The 15,725-nt window shown below is 46.5% G+C and overlaps 1 protein-coding gene across 1 annotated transcript; it reads left to right on the top strand.

The window, feature by feature from the left end:
* Positions 1-11,594: 11,594 nt before the first annotated feature.
* Positions 11,595-15,649, top strand: LOC148715757 (uncharacterized). The gene is made up of 2 exons (XM_088746541.1): positions 11,595-13,629; positions 13,843-15,649. The coding sequence occupies exons 1-2, from the start codon at positions 11,851-11,853 to the stop codon at positions 14,584-14,586; spliced, it is 2,523 nt and encodes an 840-aa protein (XP_088602667.1). The 5' UTR covers positions 11,595-11,850; the 3' UTR covers positions 14,587-15,649.
* Positions 15,650-15,725: the final 76 nt, after the last annotated feature.

Below are 15,725 nucleotides of genomic sequence, written 5' to 3'. Positions count from 1 at the left end.
AGACTCTCTGTCCAGAACGACCCGTCCAGTGCGAGCGAATAACTACCCGAAGCATCCGCCTCGTACCAAAGCAACGAAGCCGTTCTATTCTCCAGTATGGTTTGTACTCTCCCAAGCAGTATTCTGGGAGCCTGGAGCGTGCTTTCCGGCTCTACCAGTGCTACAAATTGTCCTGGCCGAATGTCGTCCGCTTCGTGCTGTTCACTGTCCTGTGGAGCCTCCAGTGTTTTTGGCAAGAGGCTCTCCTCCGCCTGCCCACGTGCTAAGTCAAGCGCTAAGTTCAGCCTTTCGGCAGCAGTGCGCCGGTCGTACGTCTCTTCAGCCTCTCTCCGAGTGTGTCTGAGGGCCTTGGCTAGGCTGTCTTTCATTTGCTCATCGCAATCACCCCGGTTGAGCGCCCAGGTCAGAAATGCGGAGCGAAGGCCGTTGACTGAGACCGCACGGCCAGTCAACCTCTGTAAGAGTCCTCTGATGTGAGACGTATACGAACTACTAGTGAAGGGCTGGCCATTGGCATTCTGCAGGCAACAAAGAGGTATTATCGTTACTGCTGTCATTCCTAGGATTGTTGAAACGACAAAAACAGCACAGAAACAAGAGAGAAACGATTACGGTATGAATAGCTATAAAGCAGTGCAGTGCGGTGAACTCACCACGAGTAGCGTGCTGTTCTGTGAAGGGTCGGACAGCAATGGTCGGAAATCTTTGACAAAGTTGTGCAACAGTCTGGCCAATTCGCTGTTCGCCTAAGGTGGAAAACAAGAGAGGAGAACATTAGATGAACTGCTCCCTCGCATGTTTTTCTTCATGCAACTTGTCTATCGGTCTGTCTGTCTGTCTGTCTGTCGATACAACTTAGGCAATTAAGACTTTGGCAGCCTCGCGTGATTCTTAAAAGGTACTTAAGTTATCAAAGAAGAAACTCGCCACTAACCTGAATTGGAATTTCTTCGTGCCCGTGGTGACGCCAAGTTTTGTAGCGTTGGAGATGCAGCGTCGCTGAGCGGTCTGTGTTCAAGAGGAGAATGTTTCGCTCTCTGAAGCTTGCGGCCTGGAATAGGCCTGTGATTTCTTCTTGTTTCATTACCTCCAGAGTCCGTATCTCTAGGCAACGACTTGGCGGAATGTGGACGTACAGCGATAACAATACCAAGTCACTGGCTTCGCGTGCTTTTGCTTTCCTAACCAGGCAAGCCTCGAATTTCTCGCGCTGAAGGGCGAGCGCCTTAAGAACATCCTCCCTATCGAGCAAAAAAAACAAGGACAGATGTCAACCCCAGGCGAGACACGGAAAAAAAAAAAAAGAAAAAAAAAAGACACTCGCTTGCTTACCATGAAATCCAACGATTGAGGGCCGCCAGTTCCTGTTGCGTTCTTGGCCGCTCGAGCTCTCCTTGTCTCTGAAGAAGAGTGGCCATCTTGCGCAGCTGTTGAATGAGTTCTACGTTTTTGAAATCTGGGGCCTGTCGGCGGTGTATGTACTTCAGCGGGTACAGAAGCGAGGAAGCGTGGTTAGATATAGTTGCTGGCGAAAGACCTCTCTCATCCTGTTGAAAAAGGAAAGGCAACAGCTGAGACCGCTGCTCTGAGTTTGTTTTCCAGGTGCTTGCTCTCTCTAATTTTTTTCTTTCTGTTGTGCGAGAGCTCACCTGGTGTTCTGCTGCTCTTTATGTCTACAAAGTATTTATCATACACCTACATACACCTACCCTAAGATAGTCCAAATATGACTCGATCAAGGAGCGCTTTTCAAAGAGTCTGCGCGACAGATATTCCCCGCGGCTCTTGCAATAGCCCAGAAAGCCTGAAGATTTTAAGGGAAATTTGGGTTAGTGCCGTCATCAATAAAAGGCCTCCGTTTGTTTGCCTTGTTTGTTTGTTTGTATTGTTTTCACGAACTATAAAACTCACCGTAGATCCTTTCAAGGCTTTTCACCATTGTTGTTTCTGACACGTACATGCCTTGACGCGCGAGTGAGTGTTTGCGGGTGAAAAAATGGTCAACCTTTCGCAGGAACTCTTTTAGATCGTTGGGCATTTCCGATTCGCCCACTGCATATTTTCGCGACCTTCCGGTACTCGGAGGTCCGGGCTGGCATGCAAGAGCGTCCGGGACCACTTCCCTATCAGGGGGGCGTTGAGGCTGTGTTTCTTGCTGACAGACTGGCGCAGGCTGATCCGCAGTTTCCGCATAATTTGTCATTGCTAGTTTACGGGAAGGAGAGGGCCTCTCTCCTCTATCGCGGCGGTGACGTTTTTTGACCAGTTTTCGTCGCTTTTCTGGTGGTGGTCTTGGCGGGTTGAGACTAGGCGGCGGTGGTGGCGGCGGCAACTCAGGGGAGGTGTCGCTCTCAGAGGAGAAACTGTCCCTCCAGTCGCTACCACTACTTGCGCGTTGATATAGTGCGGTGTTAGCACCTCCTTTGTCGCTGTTGTAGCTCTGCGGAACTCGCGGAGGGCTCAGGTGGCGCGAGGAGATGACATAGGAACACCCAGCCTCGTTGTCTGACGGCAGTTCCTCTGAACTTGACGTGGCGTCGTACTCAACAACCTGGAACTTTGGAAGACCCTCTGCCATTTTGTAAATGAACTTCAGTGCGGTGCTTTAGCTAAGTGGGAAAGTACATTCATTAACAGGGTATGTGTCAAGTAGTGTAATGAAAAGGACGATTACACCTAGGGAAACAGTTTCTTTGGACGGCTTCAAATGCCTCGTCAACTCTCTTGAACCCCGTATTCAAGGCGAAACTAAACTGAAGGAGATCCCGTCAACTCACAAGCGTCAAAGCTTTGAAGGCCAAATTGAGTTTCCGACATTTTGAACGCAAATGGTTGCCTCGGTTCATCAACACTAGTCCACGAGCTATTCATTTTGCGCATGACTCATTTGGACATCAAAATGGTGGTTACCATGTTACTTAACGTCTCCTACGCAATTTGCAGCCAAAATTATCTTGAGAAAGGTTCCAAACTAGACTCTGTCGCTCTTTTTCCAAACCCTATTTTTCCCGAAAGATCAATTAGAGGCTCCGTTCCAAGCAAAGCATTCATTTCATAGCAACGGCCTCACACGACCCCCCCACCAACGCAGTGTGCCGCAGTTTCTCACTCAAGGAAAAGGAGCCGATTGACAAACAGCTTCTCGGCTCTTCCAGCTAAACGCCTAAACCGCGGTGGCGTTAGGGACGCTCAAGGCTCCGATTACACCAGCTAGCCCCATGTTTACAAAAATGCAACGCCAACATGTAATGATAAAAAAAAATGAAGCAGAACAACGTGCTAAAAAAGTACGCCTATATGCCACGTCCTTTTAAATCTAAGTTATAGTTTCTCACTTGCTGACGAACAGCCTCGAGGCTCTTCAAAGTAAACGGCCTAAACACTGGCTCAAGGGTGCGATTATACAGTCAGCCCCATGACAACAGAAATGCAACGACAAAATGTACATTAGAAAAGTAACGCAGATATACTCGTGATAAATAAATTAACTGCTCCAAACGTTCGATCTCCTTTGAAGCCTAAGAGTTTGTTCTCGAGGCTCTTCAAGCTAAACGGAGGGCGTTCACTCGAGTGTTAAGCACGTTTCCAGTTAGGTTATTATAAATCAGTTCACCGCCTTAGCCGAAATAATCTTCACGGCAATCTTCCGCCCCTAACTATAAATCTGACACTGCCTACACAAAATGAGAAAAAGGTACTTACCTATCGGTGAAGCTTGAACGCAAGGTTTAGTGCAAAGTGGACAAAACTGAAAGCCACACGAAATCTGTTGACGCGAAGCAAGACGCCAAGACGCCAAAGCATCCGATTACAAAAAACCAATGGCAACGCAATGCAAACAGCAGGCGGCCTTGGCAGCTGTTAATATTGAGAGATAATTAACCCTTTCACAGCCATGAGTGACAAGGAAATTCTCTTCTCACAGGATGAATTCCATATGAAGCACACATGTGAGGCGGAGAATGAAGGAAAAATCTGTTAGGGGATTATCCTGAGTTCACACTGTACCAAAAAATAAGGAAATAGTTTTAGGCATGGAGTGATTAAGGTCGGGTTCCACATAAGTCATTTCAATCTTTCCTTACAAAATATCCACAAGAGAATTTTTAGTTGATCCAATACCAAATTCTCCAACTTAGAGAAGAATTGTATGGCAGACAGTAAGGAGAACTGCTAATGCTATCTTGGTGAAAGTGTTAACAATGACTGGGAAGCTTAGGAAAACTTGGAGGCAACTAGTATGAAATAAATATAGGCATCACTAACCCCCAAGTAAGAATTCAAGTGGTCAGTGAAATTGATTTATATGCTCAACTCAGTTTTACATGTCAAATAGTTTTGACTGACTAGAAAAAAAACTTTAAAACAATTATCCTCCATTATGGCCACTCATTGAAAATAGTCCAAATAAATCATCCAAATGGATTTGACACAAATGTAAATAGAATCTGTCAATTGGCTTTTCCATGAAATACAATGACTTGCTTGAATTATGTGTGTTGCCATGAATACCAATCAATGAGTCATTTAATCATGGATGTAAGATAATACAAGTGGTATTTAAGCCTTTCCTTCCAGGGTCAGGCTTTGAGTTCATTTAATGTGGTTGTAACTTCTTTGGATGTGTTACAATTCAAATGTCATTTGTCAAGCAGCATATTTTTATGTTACTGTATACTGTTTCAGTGTTCTTGTAGATCCCGCAAACTGAAATTTATCAACCATTTCACTGCCATGAGTGACCAAGACAGAATTTCCTGCTCATGATATCAAGTCCATTTGAAGCAGGCAAGTCAAGGGGATTTTTAGTGGATCCAATAGCAAATTTTCCAAACTTACATGAAAAAGATTGTATGGCAGACAGAAAGAAGAATTACTAATGAGATCTTGGCAGTGAAAGGCTTAAGAATTACTGGGAATTTTGGGAAAACTCAAGAGATATAATTCCACTAATTCAGTATTATGCATACCTTCATGCTCTTGTAATAACTTCTGATTCTGGTCCTCTGAAATAAAGTCCTGTAAACAAAAAAAGATGAAAGATGAAAGATGTACCAGATAATTCATGTCATATAGAATGTGATAACATGGTGAACCCTCTAACTCCCAGAGGCGACCAAGGCAGAAATCCTCCTTACAATATCAAGCACCAACAACTTTATTTGTACCCTTTGACATAATTAAAAAAAAACAATCATTGTTACATGAAAAATAAACAGAGTAGGGAGAATCACCAAGGGCATCTCGGCAGTGACACAGTAGCAGTTTGGTATGTTAGGACAGAACAGAATAGGATACAGGTTTTTTGCCAGGACTCATCTGGCGAGATGCCAGGAGATACCGCAGACTGTCTGTAGGTATCCCAGGGAGGGGCTCTTTGTGCTCGCGCGTCCAAAATATTAGAGGATTGCTTTGGTCCCAGGCCTGAGGGAGTGGGAATTGCTTATAAGAATATAGAGATGGAAAGAGTAGGGGTTGGCAGAGGGTTTTGGGCAGGACGCGCCTGAGAAGGCACGAGGACAGGTCGGAGACTGTTTGTGAGTATCGCAGGGAGGGGCTCTTTGTGCTCGCGCGTCCAAAATATTAGAGGATTGCTTTGGTCCCAGGCCTTAGGGAGTGGGAATTGCTTATAAGAATATAGAGATGGAAAGAGTAAGGGGTTGGCAGAGGGTTTTCGGCAGGACGCGCCTGAGAAGGCACGAGGACAGGTCGGAGACTGTTTGTGAGTATCGCAGGGAGGGGCTCTTTGTGCTCGCGCGTCCAAAATATTAGAGGATTGCTTTGGTCCCAGGCCTTAGGGAGTGGGAATTGCTTATAAGAATATAGAGATGGAAAGAGTAAGGGGTTGGCAGAGGGTTTTGGGCAGGACGCGCCTGAGAAGGCACGAGGACAGGTCGGAGACTGTTTGTGAGTATCGCAGGGAGGGGCTCTTTGTGCTCGCGCGTCCAAAATATTAGAGGATTGCTTTGGTCCCAGGCCTTAGGGAGTGGGAATTGCTTATAAGAATATAGAGATGGAAAGAGTAAGGGGTTGGCAGAGGGTTTTGGGCAGGACGCGCCTGAGAAGGCACGAGGACAGGTCGGAGACTGTTTGTGAGTATCGCAGGGAGGGGCTCTTTGTGCTCGCGCGTCCAAAATATTAGAGTATTGCTTTGGTCCCAGGCCTTAGGGAGTGGGAATTGCTTATAAGAATATAGAGATGGAAAGAGTAAGGGGTTGGCAGAGGGTTTTGGGCAGGACGCGCCTGAGAAGGCACGAGGACAGGTCGGAGACTGTTTGTGAGTATCGCAGGGAGGGGCTCTTTGTGCTCGCGCGTCCAAAATATTAGAGTATTGCTTTGGTCCCAGGCCTTAGGGAGTGGGAATTGCTTATAAGAATATAGAGATGGAAAGAGTAAGGGGTTGGCAGAGGGTTTTGGGCAGGACGCGCCTGAGAAGGCACGAGGACAGGTCGGAGACTGTTTGTGAGTATCGCAGGGAGGGGCTCTTTGTGCTCGCGCGTCCAAAATATTAGAGGATTGCTTTGGTCCCAGGCCTTAGGGAGTGGGAATTGCTTATAAGAATATAGAGATGGAAAGAGTAAGGGGTTGGCAGAGGGTTTTGGGCAGGACGCGCCTGAGAAGGCACGAGGACAGGTCGGAGACTGTTTGTGAGTATCGCAGGGAGGGGCTCTTTGTGCTCGCGCGTCCAAAATATTAGAGGATTGCTTTGGTTTTAGCATTTATGGAGGAGGAGTGAGGGTCACTGTGATGATAATTATAGATGAAAGGTTGAATTTGCAGTGGAAATAGACCTACTTGCAGACTATTTGTGGCCTAAGACCACTGACCGGAGAAGCCTTGTGATAGTTTCTGGGCTATGGGTTAGTCAGCAGCAGAATGGAGTTAAGAACTGCTCTGTTTATGGATGAATTTTTAAGGATAGCCTAGCTGTATAACAAGGAGTATCTTTAGCAGCTAGGCATGGTCACATAAGACATGCAGTTTTTTGATGGAGTTGTGGGTTTCAATTAGGGCTGAAGAGGATTTGGAGTTGGTGAGCAAGCAATGCAATGAGAATGAAATATGATAAAAAATTGGTTACACACAGACATACATTCTTGATTTGTTAAAGCAGGTTGAGTAGATGGCATCAGTTGCTGATGTGGACCTGCTATCTACTTAGTAGACTATAATACACTTACATTTAAAAATATATCCTAATATAAAATGGTTATAAATACAGATAATGCATAAATAAAGACATTAGCATGAAATGACTGTATGAATAAATACAATGATATCAATAATAATTATGCAAATGAAAGGTCTAGGGGAGACCAATCACGATGACAGCTAATAAAGTGAACGTTAACAATATATCAATTCATCGATACATTTATTGGTTGGAGTAGAGGTTGTGCCAAAAGCGATTTGGTCAATGCATTTTGAGAATTTCTGAATCAGTGAGCCTTGAATGAAGAGTAACTAGGCTTGCAGGATTTGAACTGGCTCTCGAGTTGGCTCTCCAGTTTGGTATTTAATTTGTTGCTGTAAAAGTAGTTTTCATGAATCCGCGGGGGAAGCTATATCTATTGCTCTTTGCGAGCAGTGCGTAGATCGATTGGACAGGTACTATAATTATGAAAGGCCATATTAAATGGGGTCGATCACCGGGCACTGAAATGTTTTTCTTGATCGCGTGACAAAATGATTTCTCGGCCAACAAAACTATTCTCGCCCACTTTTGTCCAGTATGGCTTTCCATACACGACGGAATGGAATGGAATGGAATGGAATGGAATGGAATGCGCATATAGCGAGAGGGGCCCAAGGCTTTCTTTAAATCACACTAATGGGGCTTTCAGTGGCAATCTAATGGCACTCACCAAGTCAGCCACCGCGCGAGGGCCTGGAGGAGTTCCTCCACCGTGCGTGCGTGTTTTGTCCCCCCTGGTCGTTCTGGATGCGGGAGCTTGAGCGGAGACAGAGAACGCTAACCTTGGCCCGAAGCAAATTAAATTTCTTAGAGCAAGCAAAGCACGGTGAACCTCACCACTTAACAATCAGCTTCATGTAGCGTGAAGGGGTTGGTGGTCTGGCTGGTTACCAGTCGCCCCACCTCCTCCCCGCTCCCCGACCCGACTCTAGCCTGCAAATGTCCCGTGGTCTTTGAAATGGCCCGTTTTTGATGTGACTGATCCAACGCGAGCGTTGCAATGTATTTTTCCTAAGTGCAGCACTAATTTAGCTTTGTAAGGATATGGAAATCGTTTCTCTAGCCTCGATATAACGAGAGATGTGAGTTTTCTCGCATCGAGCATAAATGACGTTTCTGCGCCGTTTCCATTAAATAGCGTTGCCATTCATGAACTTCAAGGATGTCTTAAAAACAAATGAATCCTTTCAAAGCAGCCTTTTCAAATAACCTTTTTCTACAGGTAGAATTCTTTTAGCTTTTTAATTGTACCAACATCACTTCTCTAGCCTTGACTTGCTAACGAGAGATATGAATTCTTAAGCATCAACTATACATGTAGTTTCCCGCATTTTTGTTGAAATCGTGCATTCTAATTCTGCCAGTGTCGAACTTGAAGAAGAAGATTAAGAAGGAGAAGGGAAAAAAAAAAAAAAGAAAAAAGCTTCAAAGGCAGCTATGGGAATTTATTTTTCCTACATGCCGCAGTATCTTAGCTTTGTAATATACTACCGAAATGATTTCTTTAGCCCGAATATAACCAGAGAGATGTGTCCAAGTTTCAACTTGATCCCGTGAGGTCCAACATTCATCGAAACTCGACAGAGAATGTACGAGAAAACCTGACCTCTGACCTCCTAAATCTCCTTGAAAAGGTTGCCTTTTGAAGAGAACAAAAAAAAAAAACAAACAAAAAAATGAATGAATAACAAGCGGCCACGTTCACTTCCTATTGAAGACCGTATTGGCTTCCTGTTTGTGGTTTAATTGTTTGTACGCGGAAGTTTATGTCCTGCAGCAATTTTTAGACAGACGCTTCGAGTTGAGCGTAACATCTACATCTACGCTACTAAGAACACATTTGTAACTAGGTAAATACGGCAGATTCATTTTGAAATGCAGATCCTGCTATTTTTCTTTTCACTTCCTGCCTGTCCAAGAGCGCATATTGGCCTTCCTGTTTTAAAATTAATCGGATCGAGTTTCAAAAGTGAAGTAAACACAACCAAAGAAGCTGCGTTTAAAAGGAAATTAAAAGAGGGGAACAGACCTGGGTTTCAAAGAAAGAAAAACAAACCAACAAAACAAACAAACAAACAAACAAACAGACAAACAAAACAGGCAGGCAGGCAGGCAGGCAGGCAGGCAGGCAGGCAGGCAGGCAGAAAACACAAACGAAACTGGAAGAAACACCGGGGGAGAATCTGTCTTCCGGTGCCAATGGCGCGTTTGCTTTTGTTTTGAGACCGTGTTTCCTTTCCAGCTAAGAGCGCATTTGCTTCCTTCCGCATATCTGAGCTCGTTTCCTGTCATTCGACACGCGATACAGTTATGCGCGACAGGTGAAGGACTGTAAATACCTTGCACGCTCACTGTCGCGTAGTGCAAATAATTGTGTTCTCGACTACGAGAGATCGTACGCTCCGAGTGAGGTCAATAAGCTGCGCGATCAAGAGTTCATATTGCCAAGTGCGCTCCAAGGGAGCAAGAAGATTTCCACATGCCCCCAAGAAGCAAACGGACAAAGACATCGAGGGGCGAAAGTGCGTCTGCGACTCCAAGAAGCCAAAGAGCCACCTACTCCGGCGCCGATTTCCTGCAGACAGAAGCTACCGAGGCCACAAGGTTAGGATTCAGCCTCGATTTTCTTCTTGTGCCATTAATTGTCATTGTAATTGTAATGGTAATGTTGATGTTGATGTGTCTTTAGTTCGCTCGTTAAAATACACGACGAACGTTACAGAGAGTAAAGATCGTTTACAATAATGATATAAAATCAATGAAAACATAGGATGTAGATTGTTACTTAGCCTGATTCCATTCAAATGGCAATTCTTAAAACGTTCTGTATTAATCCGTGGTAATTGGCGTGTTTGTGCCGATCTTAACTTAATTCTCGGATGACTTGTGCTCAAGGGAGAAGCGGAGGCAAGGGCAAAAACTGAAATCAAAAGCATTTCAATTCCAAATCACCTTTTCTTTTTTTTTTTTTCTTATCTCATTTTTCAAACATTTTTGTTTTGTTTTGTTGTGTTGTTTTTCTTTTCAACGACTCGATGGCTCTCGCTTTTGATTCCCGGCACGGCACCGACTCCTTTGATTTGCTTACCAAATTTAATTCGGCACTGGAGACGAGTGGAACATCAAAATATGATGTAGGTCGATCTCAAACAGCACTCCTGTCTTCTCTTACAGCAGCGGCCGTGCGACTCGGCGCGATAGTGACAAGGAGGGGCCAGATGATGATGTCATGGGAGAAGCAAGGTACATTTTACCATTTGAAATAATTTTTTTTAATGCGCAATTCCATCGACACAAAGCGCCATTCGACAACAGTGGAGCGAATTTGGCGGTAATGACGCGTTGGTGAAGAACTGGGCCCAGTTGTTCGAAGGCTGATTAGTGCTAACCCAGGTTTAAAATTTAATCCGGGTTTCTATATTTCTCTGTTCAAAAGTGGTTTCGGGCTGATTTTTCCCATTTTATTAGAGCATTCAATTATCAAACTGTAGACAAATGGAATTAAACGGAAGTTTTCTTTTGAAAGCTTTCAGATCTGAAATCAAATTTCAAACTAATCCTTGGTTATTGTAACCCGCCTTTGAACAACCCAGCCCTGTTCGTTCATGACACCTTTAGGGGCCGACCATTTAACTGTTGAGGGGGGCGGGGTCATCAAGAATTTTTTTTTTCCCCCTTTTTTTCAAGCAATCTGCTGTGCAGGATAGCGTTTTTTTGTTTTGTTTTTTTCCCGATTTTTGGCTACATTTTTTTCTGTTACATTTGGGCTGCATGAAATGTCTTTTTTCTTTATTCCAACAAGCGCTTGCAGGAAATTTGTTTTCAAAAATCTCCCCCCAGCTCAGAAGTTAAATGGTCGGCCCCTTAGTCACCGGGTCAGTCGGTCCTGTCGCCGACCAGTTTGACTCGCCACTAGAAGTTAGAGTATTCACATCCCTGTATTTCAGTTTGTGATACGTCAGAACTTTTATTTATGAACTGTCACCGCAGAAATGCACCCCAACCCTTGGACTCTCCAGATCTGATTGTTAATTCTCCCCTCTAGCTGCGACACATTTCCTTGTCAATTGGTGACGAGAATTTGGCGCTCAATCAAGGGAACCCAACCTTAATTCATTGCAGTATTCTCACCAGCTGGGTTAACGGGATAAATGTATGGGATACTATAGGGAGAAGTTCAATGCAAATCACCTCTGGGAGAGTCCAAGGGCTAATTCAGGCAGTCGTTTAGTTGCTAGCGAGGGATGTCCGAGGCATTTGAAGGCTAACTTGGCTCGATAAACTTGACGCTCACAGAAACCCACTGCGTTTCTGGAGTTAGAATGAACCCTTTCACTCCAGTGACGATGGTGATAGCAACAACAGTACTAGTGACGGTTCCTAATAACAACCTGTGGATCAGCCACGTCATTCTAACATCGATCTAAGAGTAGACATTTTCTGCTGGCCGCGCCGACGCCGTGAGAATTGTTGAGCAGACAGACATCGTGGGAGCGGAAGGGTTCATGGATTTTCAACAAGGAGAGACTCGTTACGCGTGCGAACGACCGACAGCGTATTAAAAAAGCCCGAAGGAAACACAAAAACGAGACAAGCAACTAAGAATCTACTAACAATAGTCACCAGCGGGGTACCCTAGCGCTGATGTCTTTTCAATGTCTTTTTTGTTTATTCTCACCCACAGCCAAGAGTTTCTTGACGACAGTTCGATCGTGGAGGGGGATTCACCGGCCACCCACATGGCCCTCGACAACAGCATTAGAGCAAGGCAGGAACGCCCGTCTACCAGCCGGCTGATCGGACCGTACTTCCCAGTTGGTCTTGCCGTATCTCCAGAAGAACCCACGGCATTCAACTTCCAGCTGTTCCTCTTCGACAGCTTAAGGCTGCCACGGGGGCTTTTCCCAGAGGATGTTGACGAACAGGTCCAATTCGGAGACCTAGACCAGTGCCGGGACTATTGCGCCCGCTACGTGGCCAGCCGAGAAGAATGGTGCGAGCAACAGCCGCGCTCCACCGACAGAAGCCAGGAGATGAGGGGCGAGCTCTCCAAAGAGACCATGTTCCACCAGGCGGGCCATGCCCTGAGCGATAAAATGAGAACGGGGAACGAGTGGTTCGACCGTCATTTGGAAGATCTGCGCGTGGACGATTTCGGCAACGTCATGCACCTCCGGGCCCCTCACTGGAGCGACATCTCCGCGCAATTCACGCACGGCTTCCCACGTCGGCTGATAGCCCACTCTCACGGGGGTCTGCTGCCAGGAAACGTTGTGGTTGCAGCGCGCATCTCCAATCAGGCAGTGCGTAGCATGTCTACAGGTGAGACAAACAAAAACAGTCCACAATCAGTCTCTCCATCTCTGATGGTTTTCTTATACAGGGCCCCTGTAAAAAGAGAAGCCCTCTTGCTTGTTCGTCTGTCTCTCTTTTCTGGTTTCTTTTTTTGTTTTTCTTTTCTTTTCCCGTGGTTTTTACGTTTTTCTGTGTGTTTTTCCCGCGGTTTTTTCGATTTTTCTGTTTTTTGTTTTTGTTTTTTTTTTCTGTTGTTTTTTTTTTCTCTCTCTCTCTCTCTCTCTCTCTCTCTCTCATTGCGTCTTGCTTTGATTTTCATTTTTCATTCTTTTTCTTGCTTCAATCATGCAGGAGACATAGCTGCCTTCACTTCGCGAACGATGATCGAGGGGCTGGGGCTGACCACATCCGAACTGATGTTGGCTCGCACCAGTGCGATAAAACACGCTGGCAGACGCGACAAACCGGCCCGCCTGGTCGATCTGATGACGCGATTCGGCATAGACTTCTTGACCCTAACAGCACTGACGGCTGAGCAGGCACAAGGCCTGAGGAGGACCTCCACAGATCGCTGGCAGCAACTCCTGCTCCATTCTCCACCAACGTCAGAGGAAGACGAGGCAGGAAGCAGTTCTGGCACAGAGTCCCAATTGTCGGTGGGCTGGGACACTGCTGGAGAATCGCAGACCTTGCCGCCGGGCGGACCGGGTACAGAGGGGCACGACACCGCCGTCAGGCAGCACATGGAGAGTCTGCTTCGGCGCTTTGTGTCTACCACCACTGTCATCGAAGAGCTCGGCGTCGGGGCTGGGCCAGGGCCAGGGCCAGGAACAGAGCCGCAGCGGCAGAGCCGGCGAGGCCGGCAGAGCCGGCAAGGCCCGCAGAGCGGCAGCTCCGGCTATCGACAGAGTAGGAGACCGACGGCTCGGCGGCGGACCGTGCTCCCCCAGGAGACGAGCACCTCGCGCGTCAGCGGCCAAGAGCCAGGAGAGGCCAGCCCTCCGCCGCCCCCTGCAGGAGATCCTCGACGAGCCCTGCTAGCCCTGCCAGGAATCCGTGCTTCGCGCCTTCCCAGTGAGGAATCCCTGGACAGGCTTGAACGGTTCTTGAGAGCCAACCAGCCCTGTGACCCCACACCGGTAAGCTGTAATGAGAATAAAAGAAACGAGTCACTGAAGGAATCATGATATGACACACGACACCAAATTTGTGATGGGGAACTGTACGTCAGAGAGTAAGGAGAATTTATGGGCGAGATCTTGGGTCTAGAGGGGGTTTGTGGCTAGACCGAGTCACTGGGAGACTAGATGGACCCATGTTTTCATTTCCTTTCTCTCTTTCTCCTGCCGTAGGTCGCACGAGCCGCCAAGGAGGAGAGGCAGAGTACGGCAGAGGAGAGCTACCGAGAGGTACGCGATCAGACGGTCGCAGCCAAAGTCTGCTCGTTGTGGACCACTTCCAAACGAAACTGCACGTGCCTGGGAGAACCGGCAGTGCGCCCCTCGCAAGGCGAAGAAGATCAAAACTGCCCGTACTGTCTGTGCGACGAGGAAGGCGGGGACGTCGAGCGAGTCGCGGAACAGTGCTTAAACCAGGACTGCCTCGTGTGCCAGTTCATGAACAAATTGGACCGACCCACACTAGTGGGACTCGGCCTGAAGCGCAACCAGCGCTTGGCTGCCATGCTGGAACTTGCGCCCTCCATCGCACATCTGCTGAACTCTGGCCAAACCCCCGAGGAGAGAAGGCCGTCCCTTGTCAACGCATTGCGCGAGCTTCTTGGCTGTTCCTCGACCAAGCTTCGAAGCGTGGCCAACGCGGGTTTCCTCTGCATGCTGTGTCCGCGGCTGAAGCACTTGCAACTCGAGAGAGGCTGGGGAGATGTCTGGAGTCACCTGTCCAAGCTGGGCACGGCCATCGGTCACCACGAGGACCGCCAGAGCCAGCTGGCCGCCCTGGTCTTTCTCCTTCGAAGATGTGTTCGTGGCGAGGACCAGAGATGGTTGTGGTATTTGCAGCCGGACGACCCCGAGGAGCAACAGAGAATTCTCGCCCAGGTCTTCGCTGGCTGCTTTTCTGAGCAGACTGCCACCTGAGAGCCGACCTCAGCAGACCGCGCACATTCGAACCCTTTCCAACCCCGAGAGCGACGAGCATCCGATTTCTCCCCACGGTGGTAGAGCCGAGTCATTCGAGAACATCACGAGAAGGTAGGAAACGATTGCCAACCCTGAAAACTAACTCTGCTAGGGAAACCGATTCTCCTTGCCGGTGCCAAAAGAAACGTATAGAGAGATTCGGATACCGTCGTCGTCAGGGTGTAAAGGGTTCGATCGGAGAGTAAAAAAAGACACTGTGTTCGAACACCGACAGGAGCGAACTGTAGACCGCTTGGCGGCTAGGCTGTAAACAAGAATGTTTCTGCTGTGTCTTTTGCTCGTCAAGTGCCGACATTCGAGTCGCGTTTTTGCCGGGCAATGACTCTCGCAAGTGCAAACGTTTCAGGTTTTAAAAAAAAAAAAAGGAAAAAGAAAAGAAAAAAAAAAAAAGCCGATTCGAAATTCACAAGGTTCTGAAAACAAACAAAAACCAGACACACAAAAAGCGAAAGAAGGAAAGAAAAAAAAAACAAAACAAAAAACTGCAATTGAAGTTCAAGTGTTTTTGGAATACAGCTAAAACCCGCGTGTAAGAACCTAGTAATTAAGAGCCTTTTTTGGCAGAAATTTTGGATGTCGATACCCAAAAATGTCAGAACCTGTTTATTCAGCAAAACCCGCATGGCTCTTATAAGAAGAGTCATTCTGAATAACGATTCAACAATGTCGTAGCAAAATATGTCTCTAACCATAAAACAAATGTTTTCTATACATCTGATACTTCTGTAAAACATGTGTAAAAAAACAATACAGTTCTCCCACTGTATTCATGGCTCCCAGTCATGTATCAAAGCAAGTTTAAAAAAAGAAAAAAAAAAAAAATGCCCTCCTGGCTGTAAACTTCTAAACTGTACAATTAAGTACATTGTTCAGTACACATTGTATGGTACAGTATCATTATTTAATGGCATTTTCATTGACGATATTTTAAGAACCTGTTTTGCCAGACATTCTTACACGCGGGTTTCTACTGTAGTTGCAATGTTTGAAATTAGAGGAAAATATTCTTCCGACACCGACAGAAATTGGAAGAAGAGGTCTTAGAAGAAGCAAAAAGGAAATTGGCTCTCTTCTAT

This window comes from Stylophora pistillata, unplaced genomic scaffold, assembly GCF_964205215.1.
Source record: "Stylophora pistillata unplaced genomic scaffold, jaStyPist1.2 SCAFFOLD_93, whole genome shotgun sequence".
Taxonomy (NCBI): Eukaryota; Metazoa; Cnidaria; class Anthozoa; order Scleractinia; family Pocilloporidae; genus Stylophora; species Stylophora pistillata.
This window is presented reverse-complemented; position numbering and strand designations above follow the sequence as displayed.

What these genes read in the sequence shown, in the direction of transcription:
- LOC148715757 (XM_088746541.1), top strand. Translation starts at nt 11,851, where the DNA reads ATGTCTTTTTTGTTTATTCTCACCCACAGCCAAGAGTTTCTTGACGAC. An exon ending in AGCCCTGTGACCCCACACCG is followed by an intron (nt 13,630 to 13,842) that starts GTAAGCTGTAAT and finishes CTCCTGCCGTAG; the next exon opens with GTCGCACGAGCCGCCAAGGA.